At 37.7% G+C, this 16,909-nt stretch overlaps 1 protein-coding gene across 4 annotated transcripts in view; it reads right to left on the bottom strand.

Moving 5' to 3' along the window:
* Positions 1-7,240: 7,240 nt before the first annotated feature.
* The window catches only part of LOC139133502 (beta,beta-carotene 15,15'-dioxygenase-like), a 37,937-nt gene continuing 28,268 nt past the window's right edge, over positions 7,241-16,909 (bottom strand). For all 4 annotated transcript variants that reach the window (XM_070700137.1, XM_070700139.1, XM_070700136.1 and 1 more), the window contains 6 exons: positions 16,006-16,214; positions 14,899-15,050; positions 14,058-14,159; positions 12,186-12,383; positions 11,532-11,679; positions 7,241-8,960 (listed from right to left, as the gene is read on the bottom strand). In XM_070700137.1, coding sequence (XP_070556238.1) covers positions 8,752-8,960; positions 11,532-11,679; positions 12,186-12,383; positions 14,058-14,159; positions 14,899-15,050; positions 16,006-16,214 — 1,018 coding nt within the window. In that variant the 3' untranslated portion in view covers positions 7,241-8,751. The remainder of the gene's footprint in view (positions 8,961-11,531; positions 11,680-12,185; positions 12,384-14,057; positions 14,160-14,898; positions 15,051-16,005; positions 16,215-16,909) is intronic.

Genomic DNA, 16,909 nt, shown 5'->3' with positions numbered 1-16,909 from the left:
GTCTACTGGAAAAAAATCAAAGCCCCGTTTCATTAAAATCATTTTTTTACATACAAATGTAACGCCCCTCCCTGTAGAGATTATATCTTGAAGCGTCCCTCACGTGGCCAAGGCGTGTGAAGTTCATTGACTCAGATCGTACGAGAAGCAGATAAGAGATAGTGTGATAGTTTAATTAATTATTGGTTAAGATTTCAATGAGAACAATCGAGAATGGGATATTTCATGGTGTGATCTTATTTAATCTTAAGAAACAATCAAAGACTTGGCGGGAAAATTACCACGTGATCACTTTTGTAATTATGTAAGTTTGAAGATGTATTTAGCTTTGTAGAGAGTTTAGACTGGGACTTGAGATCAGACCGTTGACAGTGAACGACACGGTCGCCATCTTGCAATAAAGTACAAGGTTGTGTTAAATCTACATCTTGGTGTGTCAGCTTCAGTTACTGAAAGCATTACGATCCAGACTGGTACCTCTCAACTCGTAATTCCCCTAACTACGAGCGCAACAATTTGGTGGAGAATCCGGGTATACTGAAGCAGGACGAATATATGATTCTTAGATCTGGTAGAATTATCAGGCGACAAGAACCAAACATGGCAGAACAAGCAGATATACCAGTAGCTGTACCACTGAACCAGCAGCAGGATGAGCGATATGACAACCTCCAGCAGCGCATCTTGCTCCGTCACTAGTTTTGACCAGCGAGGACGCTGGTTATAAAAAAGGTGGGAGAGTGTAACGCCCCTCCCTGTAGAGATTATATCTTGAAGTGTCCCTCACGTGGCCAAGGCGTGTGAAGTTCATTGACTCAGATCGTACGAGAAGCAGATAAGAGATAGTGTGATAGTTTAATTAATCATTGGTTAAGATTTCAATGAGAACAATCGAGAATGGGATATTCCATGGTGTGATCTTATTTAATCTTAAGAAACAATCAAAGACTTGGCGGGAAAATTACCACGTGATAACTTTTGTAATTATGTAAGTTTGAAGATGTATTTAACTTTGTAGAAAGTTTAGACTGGGACTTGAGATCAGACCGTTGACAGTGAACGACACGGTCGACATCTTGCAATAAAGTACAAGGTTGTGTTAAATCTATATCTTGGTGTGTCAGCTTCAGTTACTGAAAGCATTACGATCCAGACTGGTACCTCTCAACTCGTAATTCCCCTAACTACGAGCGCAACACAAATACCTGCACCGCCATTGTGCTGTGTTCATTAATGTACGTGCTCGCTGTACATAGTTTTTGCACACGTGCTTCTTTTACCTAATTACAAAATTATCATGCGAAAGGTATGTAGGTCGCTGTGAAAATGATTACAGTGCAGATGCTTAACACCTCATATCTATTGCAATAGATGAATAGCGATGGCAGGTACGGAATAGCAGCTTGTTACCATGGGTCATTAACTTTAGGCCTGCCCCGACTTCAGTCGTGTTGTAAATATTGGTATTTATCAGTAGATATCGGTTTTGCTTCAATGTACGTAAACAGTTGCTTGGAGTAATGAGGATATGATAATCGAGAAAATGATAATGTATTAAATGGAGCTTCAAACGCCAATAACTTTAGTGCTGTCTGGAATGCCTTGAATCACAACACATCTCTATTTTTAAGTACAGATAAGCCATCTTAAACGATCAGTTGAAGGGGCGAGTTGTTATTACAGTTACCTGATATTAAAGTTGTCTCATTTGCATTTATAGACAAATTGTAAACATTACAATTCCATAAAAAGGAGTACATAAATGTAAAATATGAACGATTGAATGTGGACAAAGATTAGCAGCCTCGAACTCTAGAATTTCACGCATGTAAAAGACAATTATCGCCAAATGATATCACAGTGAACAATGCGACTCTCGAGGTCCAGAAGACAAGGGTTCATACAAACTGATGATAACGCGGCCTGTAGAGCGATATATTCGAAACAATGTGTGACTGTTATTTGTTGCGCCAGCTGTATTTAGTTCAACATTTTCAAGCTTACCTGAATTTGGACTTAATGTCCTATGTAGAAGGGACCATCTGCGCATTTTACAACTAATCACAATTAGCTGTTTAAGGTAGCATGCACTGAGAAAGTGAAAGACTTAACTTTTTGCTCAAACTTTCCTCAATTAAACTTTCAGCCGTCCTCTTACCAAATCTGGCCTACAAATCAGGGCTCACCTGATATATAATGGCCGTCATCACTGTGTTAACTCTATTGCGAAATACAAAATTTTCGATTTCGAAAAAGTAAGACGATGAGAAGATTTCTTTCTTAAAGAGCTTTTAAATGAGCCCTCACAACGGAGTGGTAGGCCAAAGGGGTACTGAAAAGTTTTGAGAGTTCTAATACCTGTCCCCTAGGCCCATTCTACCGTAACAAGCCGTATCCAGTTAACTTTGCAAACTCGACCGCAATACTCACTTTAACATTCCTTTCGTGCACAGTCAGTGGTGGAATTCAACTTGGAAAAGTTACTCGCTCTGTCTTCACCAGTGACAGCAATCAAAGATAGCGTAACTGGTTTAAACTGTCCCCGTCAACTTATAGGAGCGAGGCAAGTATGCGGTACTCAATGGCATATTACACTGAGTCAGAAACGTACCCTTCAATCATTAAACAGGCTGTTCGAGAGTGGGAGAATTGGAGCAATTTGGTAAAATGACCTTTGATCCAGAAGGGGTCTCTGGCCCGACAAAAAATCAGTATTTATCTCGAAACAGAACATTGTGTCGTCACTTCAATACTGGACAGCTCAACACGCTGTAGAGAGAAGAAGAAGAACGCATGCGCAGTTGTATCAACCGAACAAAAATATTGTCAAAATATAAAGTCAATACAGTTACGGCCGTGCTACTGCCTACTGGCATTGTCACTGTCACTGCATACCGGCAGTGACAGTAACAGCTATGACTCTGATGTAGTTTTGAGAAGAGTTTGGGTCATAGGACATTCAATTGACAGTGAAACATATATGTACTGGTACACAAGATCAGGCCAGAGGGCAACAAATAGAAGACTAGGAGACTTAACAATTACCATGGTTTTTTATAAATTCTGGTATATGAGAGTATTCAAAAATTAGAGAAAAAAATGGGGTCACCATGCTTGATCTTATACAAATGTACGATGAAAAGTCACAGTTTTTATCAAATCACTTAAAATCAATACAGAAAACCGTTCATTCAAGTTCATGCAGTAAATGAAATTTTCACATCTCATTGTACAATAACACAAAAGTAAAATTTTGAACACTAAAGACTCTAATTTAAAACAAAAAAGCGCGACTAAACGGAATCATTTATTTTTTATCAAATTTGCCATTACAACACTCAAAGTTTCTGAGATTAAAACATTTATTTGATGGAATATTTTAATCTTCCAGTATTGTCAATTTTGTAAAACATTTATAAGTAGCATTTAAGTTATAATGTCTTATACTTTTAAAATAAATTCGGTTGGTCACTGTGCTCTGCTTTTCACAATTTGATAAAATGTAGCCATGAATTCACAGTTTGCGTACTCTCTGAGTCTCATGATTGTCATTTTGTGTGCATTTTAAGCTGGTGCAATTGACCAGGCCAGAGTTGGATAAACTCAAGTCGGCTTAGACTGATGAATCCAAAAAGTTCACTAATGCATTTAAAAATGAATCAATTAAGAACTTCGCCCAGATACATGACTCTACAACATTCTGCGTGTACAACTACGTAATACATGTTTATTTTTACCCTGCGCGCATTTCTAATAAATATGCGGCTATATACTAATTTTTTGGGGAGTGACTTGAAAAGTTCTGATCATATAGACAGGGGGGGTCTTGAAAATTTTTTAGGATAATGATGGGAAATCTGAAAAAATAAGATTTCAATTGCTATTCCCCCCCCCCAGCACCTCACCATTATTTTTTGAAAGCACCCGAACTCTTATACACGCAGAGTGACGGTGCTTGTTCATTGCAAGCGAATATGGACTTTCCAGTTTATTTTGTGTTAGTAAACTAGCCACAACAATTATCATGGTATTACTATCAGGTGAGATCAGCAGGGCTTTCCTGGGGGCATTTGACGCAACTTGGAGCATGGAGTAAAAAAAAAGAAGGAGCGAATACTACAGTTGTGTTTTCGGCGAATTAGAAATGATCAGAAATTCCAATTCACCTGTCAATCAGCGACACTCAGCCAACAGAGTACAAGGAATTCACTGGAGACGGCATGGAGGTAGGAAGAGATCTCTTGTTACCTCAATCACTCTTTGTACCTCCATAGCACTCGCTCGCCAATCATTAATGATTCTCCGTACTCGAAACGTAATCAGAAACATTGTGCGTCGTTACCGATGCGATGTACTGCCGATGCAGTGCCGTTTTCGTCCTTTGCCGATCTTATCCCTGCGCATAGGCGGACGATCCATTTAATATCTAATCATAAAAGAGCCAAGATAGCTAGAAAAGTGAACCTGAAGACTGCTACTAACCGCTGTACAGTATTCTTTTACTTAATGATTTTTAAAGTCGCTTCTCATAATAGCTTGGGTGTGCTACTATAGGCTGTTTATATTTAATTCTTTTCATATTTGATGTAAAAATATCATATTTTGGCATGGTAATAGTGTCTGTCATGTGGATGTCTTTGAATGTCATTTTCAGTCATGTTCAAACTTGCAAGTGTTGAAAAATTACGAACTTTTCTTGCTGACATTTCATCCTCATAATTCATGATTATCATCATAATTTTTATTGTCATATTTAAGCTTAAAGTAACATAATACAATTCAAATTCCACAGAATACATTGACAATAAGGAGCTAGGAATATTAGCCATGCAAAGGTTATTACAGCTAGAATTCGTTTTACCTTCGAATTAGACCAAATACATAAGCACATTAATACATAGCAAGACATTCTCGTAAGAGATAGTCTTTCAGGGCTTTTGTGAACTTATACCTAGATGTTTGATTTTTAATAGAATTCGGTAATGTGTTCCACAGTTTTGCGCCTGTGTAAGAGATTAAAGATTGGCCTGCAGATGTATTCATTCTAGGCAATACTAAATTCATGTCCACCTTTTGGCTGGTATCGTAGCAATGGTTTACTATATGAAAATAATCTGATAAGTCGTGAGGAACATTTTGATGGAGTAAATCAAACATAAAAGTACAGACTAGCAACTTGTATAGAGCTTATGAACATCCAGAATACGTAGAATGTAGAACAGAACAAAGGTGAAGATGGCTCTCTAAATTGAGAGAATGTTATACTACGCATACACATTTTCTGAGTGATATAAATTGGATTAACGATGAAAATGTTTTCACCATACTTCTAAACCATATATTACATGGGGTTGAATAAATGATATAAAAAGCAAAATGAGAATACTTTGTGGGACAGCGTGTCTTAATCTAAATAATATTACGGCCTTATTTCTTTTCATCGCGTTTACCTTTGTAATGTGTTGTTTCCATGTAAGGTACTTATTAATAATTACCCCGACAAATGACGCTTGGTGACTCTGAACTACAAGATGATTTTTCACACACAGATTACCATGTAAATATACTGCTCTATGTTTTGATAGAAAAATACATAGTTTGTTTTTTAGATGAGCCTATTAACGTCACACATTTCTCGAGTCATTTCTACTAGTGAAAGATGAAAAAGATTCGAGTTGTCTGCAAATAGACGAAAGTCGAAATAATCACTTGAATTGGGAAGCTCATTAATGTAAATCAGAAAAAGTGTAGGACCAAGTATTGACCCCTGAAGGACCCCACATGTGACAGGTAATTCACTATGTCAAGTTAGACTGTTAACAAATGCTCTGCACAAGCATGTCCAATGACTAAAAATGCATAATCGAAAGTCATTGCCCAATGGGAAGATTTTCACCCAGTTTAAGCCTTTTATCACAAATTAATAGTACAACATATTTTAATGATACATATCTTAGTACCGTGTAGATATAAATCTAACATACTTTATATATCAATGCAAATATAATAGTAACAATAGCCTTGATTTTATGGCGAGGGTCGAACGCGGCAATCGAATCGGCATCTATAATCTAATCCTGGCAAAGCTTGTGAGGGGATAAAAAGGAACTGCGCCGGAACCTGAAGCCACTTTTTGTCAGACAGCTGCTGTATTTTCTTATGTGGAATACGATTCGCCTCTCATCATTGCTTGGGGTGTTCCTGTAGTCGTTCGTATTTGATGTAAAGGGTATCATATTTCAGGCATGGTTATCTGAATGTGCGACTTGGAAAGTTACGCATTTTATACTGCCTGTCATATGGATGGTTTTAGGGACGTCATTTTCTGTCATGTTCAGACTTACAACTAAAAAAATTGTGCATTTTTCTTGCATCTCTTTCCTGTAGGTCAGAATAATGCTGACATTTTCGAAAAAATAAATATGGCCAGTCACACTGTCATCAAATGCCCTGCACTAGTACCTAAAATGACTGAAAATGTATCAGTCATTAAAGAATCGATAGTCATGGCTTGAGTTAATCCAACTCTGGCCAGGTCCGCGCGGCACCTGCTGAAGAGCACACTAAATGACGATCATGTGAGAGTATGCAAATTTTGAATCCTTGAAGTGCCAAATAGTAAAAAACTCCGCACGGTGCCCTACCAAACAAAAATATTGTTTTCAAAAGTAAAAGACGTACATGACTTAGATGCTACTAATATAACTTTGATCACGATTGGAACTAATTTAGGACAATTTGATAGTGAAGTAATGTCGGTTTAACTGCAAATGTTAGCTCATCTGCGTTTCTTTTTAACTTACACACTTGTTTTTATAAGTAAAATTGCAACACTCAGCTATACGGCACCTAACAATTTTGAGAAATTTGAAAAAATAAAGATCCAATTATCCAGAATTAGTTCCAATCGTGTTGTTTAACAAAGTCCACAATACTGGAAGGTTAAAATATTTGATCAAATAAACATTTTAATCTCTGAACTTTTGGGTGTAATAATGACAAATTTGGTGAAAAATAAATAATTTCATTTAGTCACGCTTGTTTCTTACATACATACATACATACATACATACATACATACATACATACAAGCACATACACTGGATTTACTCTTCTCATATGTGCAAGTACGTTTATGTACATGTGTACTTGCACATATGAGTAGAGTTATTCCATTGTATGTACATATGTACATACTTATACTGAACTGTGTTCGTTTTTACAATGTCAATGTAAGAATTGTTCGGTGTACAAATTCCTTTATTACAGTACGGTGTCATGGTTTGAATGTAATGTACAGACTGACATATAAAGTACGTATTACTAAAGCATATATAAGCTTAGTGTCATAAAGTTAACATCTTGTCTAAAATATTCTATAATCAGATTTTTATGAAAATACAAATAGAAACGAATTTGCATATTTTGGTCAGAACGACACCTTGGAGAGTTCTTAAAGCCACAATATCCTACAATTATTTTCAGGTCAAAAGCTTCGTGCGCTTGTGTTGAAACACGTTTGAAAAATTATGTTTTCGCTCTCTCATGGTGTGAAAAGCGAAAATTTGAAATTTTCCGCCAAACTTAAAGGCTGCAACTGTGCGAAATTTGTCCATCCTCGAGGTACCGCCAATTTCCTAAGATATTCATTGCAATCTACAAACTGAACGATATAGTCATTAACTGTGCCTCAACAACATTTGCTTGTGGCAGAATAGGCAATAAATTGAACAGATTTTCGCCCATTTTAAATTTCCCGCCATTTTCAAAATCTTGCCATATTAGGTGAAAGACGAAGACTTTTTCGTCAAAGTGGAGGGAATCCCTTTCCCGTCCGTTCAGTCGGTTGCACCATGTTATATTTGTAAAGATTAAAATGTGTGCATGCGCCATTTACGCGTTTATCATGTAGCTGCTTGGAGGTGGCCATATTTGGGTACGGCACCCGTTTATTATTGTCTTACTGAAACCTCCCCATGCAGTCCTACTCAGTGGATAATTATGCTTGAATAAACATCTCCGAGTCAGAACATTTCTATGAATTAATTTTAATACAAATATAAAATCATGAAAATAATGTTAAAAGTTGCAGCTCATGAGCATTTAAGGTAGAAAACGCCTCGGGGACAGATAATCAAACTCTCATATTTCTACAATTCAACACTTGTGGGTTAATTTTAAAGCTCTTGGAAAAAGAAAAAGTTTCACCGGCTTTCCCCCATACGAGTTGAAATTTTCCCATAGAGTTAACCCAGGATGGCGGCCATTTTGAATTTATACCCCATAGTGTTAACATAGGAATGGCGGCCATTGTGAATTTCAAATATCGCAAAATGTTGGGTAACTTGTTTCGCTAGTTTAAAACTTTGAACAGTGACCCCCGATTTTTATTGGTGATTTGGTAAGAGAATGGTTGGAAGTTTTAATGAGGAAAGTTTGAGCAAAAGTTTAAATCTTTCACTTTCGAGGTGCATGCTACCTTAAGACAAAGAAAATTATAATCATTTTCACTTTCATATAACATTATATTTAATGTAATTTGTCTTTGTACTCCATACGTGGGCACGGTGCACGTGACCCATGTGATCAGTTACGGTAATGAAATAGAAAAGTTTAAAGTTTTAATATACGGCGTGTGAGTATTAAATTAAAACATTTATTTTCAAGGAGCGTGTGACCTTGACCTAAAATATCATACTGTTGGAAGTTATGAAATAATACAGTCACTCTTTGAAGGTGTTACGGACCTACTCATAAAGATAATAAAACTAAAGAAGACACCAGTAGAATGTAGACACTTCTTATGACCGGTTGGCTCGCAGCTGACACCGTTGTAGGCTTCGGTATTGGCTCAAAGTCCTGATGAATGAACTTACTGTGGAGTCCAAAGGGCATGACCTCGGGTGAAATGACCCGACCGAGTTCTGTGAAAGTGGCAGCATCCAGCACAACGACCATCCCTGAAACGAATCCCAAATGAGAACAACTTACACAAAATAAGTCAAGAAATAAACGATAAGCGCGTTGATGTACCTTCAGGGGGCGCTGCACCCAAAGCAGCGTACTTTTCCTCAAAATCACTATTTTGCGACTATTCAATTGTCAACCAAAGATTAAAATTTTGGTTAAAGATTAAAATTTTGGTTGAGTTCACCTTTTAGCTTGTCAAGCAGATAAAGATGTGTTAATTTATGCAAATGTTGCAAATGTATGCAAATCATCCGATTTCCTGTCGTTCCTTTTCTCCCAATTTCAAGATTTCCAAACAATTTAACTCCACTCTGGCTTGGTCAAATTTTCTGAAATTTCACATATGTTCTTTAGATGCTATATAACATAAGACTATTTTGTTTGGCAATAAAGTGCTTACATTTAGAATAAGAGGCATTTTAATTTTGCTTATCATGTTTTAATCACTTTTAGTGTCAATCTTTCAACCCATGCCATTTTAGAATGAGGATAGATAATGCAAAATAAAATAGTCGGTTTTTTTACATATACTCTTCTTTCAAGTGAAATATTACATTTCAGAAAATAGTATCAAGTTTTTGACTTACGTTACTTTTTATCATTAATACCAAAATTAAGGTTTTTACCCCAAATATACACCCGTTCATCTTTCGAGTAAACTGTTGCTACAATACCAAACTTTGAATTCTCTGCTTTTTTTGTATAGTATGACGGGAATTTCCTTGTCGTTTTTGAGAAATATTCTTTTGAAAAAACTGTGTTGGCAACGTGAAGCTCCACCTAAAATTTAATTAAGTGTAAATACGCCTCACTGAAAGACAATTGGACTCTCAAATTTTTATAATTCTTTTCTGATGTACCACTCGTGGGGCTCAGTTTTAAGCGCTTGGTGTAAGAAAATTTTCACCGTCTTAGTTTTTCGAAAATCGAAAATAATTTTTTCTCCCTTACTTAACACAGGGATGGCGGCCATTTTAAATTTCAAATATCGGTAAGTATTTAGTAATTTGCTTCTCCATTACTTAGCTTTACACGGTTTTTAAAGGAAGTGGTTGGAAGATTCTTCGAGAAATGTTTGAGCAAAAGTTTGAGTCTTTCATTATCGAGGCGCATACTACCTTAATTTGTTCCAAGTGATATAAATTAATAAACAGGAAACTTGAAATATTAAACGATTTTGCTGATACAAGTGACGTAGACTTGCCCCAAGTCTTTCGAGATATATATACAAACAGTATGAACTGAAAGATAAAAGTTCAGCAGAATGTTGTAATATGTGGTGACGTGATCGTAAAATTGAAACAGTTTATACTCTTGTAGGCTGTTGCTTGAATTTGTGTGCCAAGTTTGAACGAAATCTGTTCAGTGATAGTTGAGTTATGGTTCAAAAACATAAACAATCGCAACAAAATGGCCGCCCGGCCGGCCATATTGGATCGCATCGCAAAAGAAATTGACGTGCATGTATATGCCATAGTACTTTATCTGTGTACCAACATTGAACGAAATCGGTTCAAGGATAGTTGAGTTATTGTTCAAAAACATGAAAAAATCGCAACAAAATGTCTGCCAGGAGGCCATATGGGATCGTATCGCGAAATAAATTGACGTGCATATATATGCCATAGTACTTTATCTGTGTACCAATTAACATTAAACGAAATTGGTTCAGGGATAGTTGAGTTATGGTTCAAAAATGTGAAAAATTCGCTACAAAATGGCCGCCCGGCGGCCATTTTGGATCGTATCGCTAAATAAATTGACGTGCATATGTATGCCACAGTACTTTATCCTTGGACATAGTTTGAAACAAATCAGCTCATGGGTGACAGAGAAACGGCTGCTGACGGATGGACGCATGGAAACACGGACGGACGGACGGACGGACCCAATCTATATACGTCCCCGCGGGACTGCGTCCGCGAGGACTAAAAAGTATGGTTGGGTTAAAAGTATTCCTAGCTTTGCAAACACAACTTGCTGTACAATATGCATTATATATAATCTGTAAGCCAATTTCAATCACTGGAAAGGGTGATACTCAAAAGTTGAACACAACTAACACAAATAATCAGGAATTTCTCGTCGCAACACATCCATAGTCCACCTCTTCAAACTAGGCAAACGTCGAACAGGTAGGTGACCAAAAGGTCATCCCTGAACAATTTTTTATTGTTGACAAATGAATTCTAGTGGATTTTCGGACTAAAATTCAGTTGATGATGATGATAACTTTGGACATCACACACCTGCAAACTATTGTAAGTTGCGCAATCGGTATTTCAATATGTTTTCGTGGTTTTTTTCATGTTGGTTCAACAAATTTTATTTTACCAACATCAGCCAAGGAAACAGTACCAGCCTAAGGATGTTCAATATTGGCTTATGTGTGATGTCATCTTTTGAACGAAATGAAATGCTCATTTCTCTCGTCGCAACATGTCGTCTAGTCTCGGCGGCAACGAGGTACAAGAAGAGAAATTTGAACTAAATTCGGTCTCATTGATTGATCTGGAGGTCTAGAAATCTAAGGAATACAAATTCACGTGATAATTCCTTACCTTTCTCGGCGTTTGAATCCAAAACATTGGCAATAACAACACCGTCGTCTTCAGATGTCGAGCCAGGTGTGGCCACAAAGATTGGTTCGCCGGGCAGTAGACCATCGTATGGCCCCCAGTACACGGATTCGCCCGTATCCACATTCAGCTGCAAAAAGTACACGACGTTTCGTCAAAAAATGATTCACATTCCTCATCTTTGTCCTCGTTACGTCTCCATGTATGGCTCATTTTATGCCTCTATTGCTGTTCTTGTAAAAAACACATTATTGACAATGCGGATGTCTTGCACTTTTTTGAGAAGGTTAACATTTAGAGATGGGCCACTAAAGTTGGTTTAGGGGAGGGGGTGATTATCAATCCGAACGAATTTGTAGGGAAGGATATCTTTAAAATGTTTTAGTCTTGCTTCCTTTGCGAAAAAAAGGTATTCACAAAACTGGAAAATTAACACGTTCAAATTCGGAAATCTAAGATAAAGTTTGATTGCTTCTTGATCCGACATATTTATTACTCAAAATTTTGGAAATTCTGCATATGTGTAGCACGACTATGGGTTCACAGATCTAGTACATCACCCTAAATAAAATGAGAGTTTTACCTCTCCCCCGAGTTGCAATTCTCAGATCTATGACCTGTGACCTTTCATCTCACCTTTATCAAGACATTAGGTAGAGGATCGAATCCAACCATGTAGGCATACTTGTAGGGCTTCGCATTGTGATATTGGTAGTTTACGGTGGAAAATTCCAATAGTTCATGATCACGTGATGGGAAGAGCTCGACTCTCTCTTCAAGGGACCAATCAGACATGTCCACGACAAATCTCTCCACCCTCGTCCGCATACCACGCTAAAGAGAAAGTAAATCTTTAAAATAGTCGAAAAAAGCACTTTCATACATACACAACACATAGTGTATTTGTTCCAATTTGCAAAACAACGCAGTTGGAATGACAATATAGTTAAAAGCATGTTGCAGACGACCATGTTTACTGCAGTATGCAACACAGAAATCTTTTAGCGGGAGCAATCACAATAACACTCATTTCTTATGGAAAGCTACGGTCGATGATTTTCTCATGACGGCATTTCATTGAGTCTCTTTCTTTATTCCTCAATTCCCTTACTATATACAATTATTGCTGCAGCAATATACAGCAGAATAACAGGGTAAGGTTAATGACCTGGCAGAGAAATAGGTGATTTACTGAAAATGCACCATGACTGGTTATTACCTTGTTCTGTACCTATTGCATTTATCCCTTCATTTCAAATTTTAAAAGGCATAGAATATGGCTGTAGACATGTATCTTCTCAAATATTTTCTGCCTTTATAAGTTTCCAGTGGAAGTTTAATATTTCTTTCAACTTTAGCAGGCTAACGTCCGTTTCTCTCAAATGTTTCCATTCAATTTGTCAAATTATACAAAGAATGTACCGTGCAAAGAAGTGCCGTTCTGTCCATTGGATTGCACAAAGTCTGCGGTTTGTTGAAAGTGACGGTTGTTCATTGTGTGTCAAATTTTCCGTAAGGAAAGTGTTAATCATCGCCTTTCGAAATTACGGAAAAAAGGGGCTATTGGGCAAAATTTGGTTCTTTAACAACAAAGTCCAAACTCATGCAATTCAAAATGGCCGCCTTCAATGTATTAACTCTGTGGGGACTTATGATATTATCGATTTCAACAGAGTAAAACAGTGAATATTTTACTCCATGAGCGTAAAAATAGCCCACACTTGTTGTAAAGCATTAATGCAATGTAAAATTCTGAGAGTCCGTAAATCAGTGCCCGCGGAGCGTTCTACCTTAAAGCGACAAATTTACCCTTTGTTCACCTGTCGACTGTCTCCTATTTCTGTTAGATACAAGAAAGACTAACGATCCAAAAACAATTTTACAAATCATCATAATTCTAAGGGGTTATATTTTCTTGTACTACGGGAGGACCCCTTAGAACGCCTGACTGTTTTCCTATAGAAGCTTTCGGTTTTGTCACAATAAATTATGTCTTTATTTTCTTTATATCTGCGCATGCTCTGTCAGTATGCGTGGTTGAAGACACCTCTCTCTCTCTCTCTCTCTCTCTCTCTCTCTCTCTCTCTCTCTCTCTCTCTCTCTCTCTCTCTCTCTCTCTCTCTCTCTCTCTCGTGTGTATTTCAAGATTCTCGCCACTAACAACGACTTCTTATGTGATACACTGTGACAAACACATACACGAATAGTTTAATTGTGTCATGGAGGTAATTATTTTTTACCTCCATGGTTATACCTAACCCTTTAGGTGCTGTAATTCTTCCACAAGTATTTGAGTACAACATTTACCAATTTTACGGATTTTTCTGTAGATTTTTTTATAATTTTGGATAGAGTGGATATTTGTCAGTGGCTATAGATTTTGATCAAAAGTTTGGAGAAAATCTTGGAAAAAATTGTCTTGATCTGAAAAAGTATGGGTTATATGTTGTAGGAGTGACAAAATTGACTTTTGGTACTCAAAGGGTTAATACAGGATTTCTAACTTACAGGTCCGGCCATCAGTTCATCAATATAGAAATGCCAGTAGATGTTCCCTTGATAGGTCAACATGTCCAGATACATTTTGCCGTCTAGTTCATAGGAGCTCAACTGTGTGAAGACACAGAACAACAAGCAAAGTCATGAGTACGCTCAAACGAGACTAACACTGTAAACGAAACACAGCAAATTTGCTATCGTTGGCGGCGTGGTGATGTGGTGCAGGACATCGTTACGTGGTTCGGTACTCAGACGCCCAGAGCTGTTAGTTTATGTATTTTACAGTTTCATTCATTCATTATTCACAATTTTTACTTTATGAAATCGGTTTGGTTATTCTGTTCCTGTACAGGTATATCTTGTCGTACCAAACAGACTGTCCTACGATTGCCAAATACAACGACAACATATCTTGACTGAGAGTTCACGTTTGCTTTGTATATGTAGGATGAGTAGCTGAGCTGTGATCCCCTAATGATCCTATCTTAGTCCCGTAGAGATTAGTGTTGTTCTGTGCAGCTGTGAGATGCGTTGGCTAGGTTAATAGGTACTCTACAGAGAGGGTAAGAATCCCAAGACAGTAATACTGCATTGATTTTGCACTGATGTATGAGCAGATGTCACTAAAACATTTCCGGAGAAGTTTGCATTTTGATGGTTCATTAACACCGAAGATCGGGCGTACTTCAGTCAGCGGCACTCTTGTCATCGCTCTCTGCACCAGAGTTCAAGATTCCAACATGGAGAGTTGTAATAAAAATGAGATGTACAAAGATTTTACACGAAGGCGTTGCCATTTTAATATCTAGCCGTCCTGTACATTTTTATTAAGCAATAGGTTCATAATTACCTGGTGAGTTATAAAAAGGCCATCAGGGGTTGAAAACTCTCCGACAACCTGATTGGTGGATCTACTGATGATGACGAACCTGGTTGGCTTGGTGTCGGAAAACTGCCAATTGCCGAGAAAAAATGGCATTTCCGGGTCAAGGGGATTAGACACTACAGAAGCATAAGAATGTGTTAAATATTAACATTATTCAAGGTAGAACGCATGGCTCCTCGGGGCTAGATGTGCGCACTCTCAGTTTTCAATTCTTTTCTGGTCTACTACTTAGGAAGACTCATTTCAAAGCTCTGGCAATTAAACTACAATACAACGTCTTATTTTTGGGGGGTTTTGGGTTTGTTTTTTTTTTATTTTTTTTGAAAATCGAACATTTTACTATAATTTTTCCCCGTAGAATCAACTCAAAGATGGCGGCCATTTTGAATTTAAATATCGGTCAATGTTAGGTAATTTGTTTCTCTTGTACAAAACCTTGCAAGGTAATTTCGGATTCTGATTCTTTATTTGGTAAGAAAACGGTTGGAAGTTTCGTCGAAAAATATATTGGCCAAAAGTTTAAGTCTTTCTCTTTCGAGGCGCATACTGCCTTTAATTAGCACTTCCTCTCACTTTGGCTGTTCGTTTGAAGTGAGATCACAGAAGAGCCAGATATATATTTGTTCCTACACCTTTCTGGTCACTGCGCGCAATCCTCGCCAGAATATGAGCTAGGAAGTCGCCAAAGCTAAGATTAGGAACCGAGTTAATTGGTAGACCCCCCCCCCTTCCCTTCCCATCTTCAGTTGTAACAAGTTTGTCAGATAATCTTCACTCATGCAAAACTGCAAGCCTAAAAGACCACGGTATCATACGCCAATAATATGTAGACTAAATGTGCGGAGCTGTACTCTCTCTATAACCTGACATATTGGAAAATGAACAAAATGTGTAATTTTACTACTGTGACGAAGATCATGATGCCATATGTGTGATCTACATAAATGCATTATTAGATATCGTAACTCATACAAATACGTTGTCGTCAGGTTAAAAAGGCGCCCACCAAACTTTGAGTAATTACAAATAGACAGTGGTCAATGATTAAGATGATCACATTATAATACTTGCCGAAAATGCTGCATACGTTGATCAGATACGCTGAAATCGGCATGACGAAATAGTTCTGCGTCATGGAAAATGAGTGCATATAGCCCCCTCTAGTGTTCAGAGCGGGATACGAGTCGTTCAAATGGCATTGGTTCAGATCAAATGGTCCCGCTTCATGAAACGATGCTATAGGGATACGTTCATCATCGACGATTTTGTACAGAAATCGCCTAAGGAGTAGATGTAAGACGTAGAGATTATGACAGAGAAATTGTGTTCAGGGTATCGAACGTTTTACTCATCGTTTGACTGTTATTCCCGCTGGGCAATGATTTTCACAAATGACACTGAGGCAATATGGTAAATCAGACAGCCGCACAAAAAGGTAGGACGGAGCCACAGGCGATCGGAAAATTGGGTGCTCATGAGTCTTTATATAGTCTGTATGATTTCATAGCAGAAGTATATTGATCGCGCAAACACTACCATGTGATTGATTGCGACGTGAAATTAACCATGCTATATTCGCGTTTGAGTAGGCACGAGCTCCCAGCGAGAGAAAATTCCCTTTTTGACGTTTCACGCCAGAATTTCAATATAATATATTATGATATAATAGCAATAAACTATCTCGAGCAACGGATATACCACTCAATTTTGACCAGTTCACGCCAGATATGCACTCGCTGTAGTTTGTGCAACATACTCGTGGCATACCGTCGATGGGCGTGGTTTAGGCTAAAGTAATGAAAGTAAATTCTTTGTTTTGCGTCCCGCGCGCCGAGGTTTTCGACGATTTCGGGAAAAGCACAGACTTTTCTTGCAGAATTTTCCATGATTGGCGATATTCTGTCAAAAAATTGAACCAGGCCTTGAGTTTTACATCTGACAAAATGCTTCCTTAGGGCAGTCATATCACATGAGG

This window comes from Ptychodera flava, chromosome 5, assembly GCF_041260155.1.
Source record: "Ptychodera flava strain L36383 chromosome 5, AS_Pfla_20210202, whole genome shotgun sequence".
Classification (NCBI taxonomy): domain Eukaryota; kingdom Metazoa; phylum Hemichordata; class Enteropneusta; family Ptychoderidae; genus Ptychodera; species Ptychodera flava.
The sequence above is the reverse complement of the archived record's forward strand: the minus strand, read 5'-3'. Positions and strand labels throughout refer to the sequence as shown.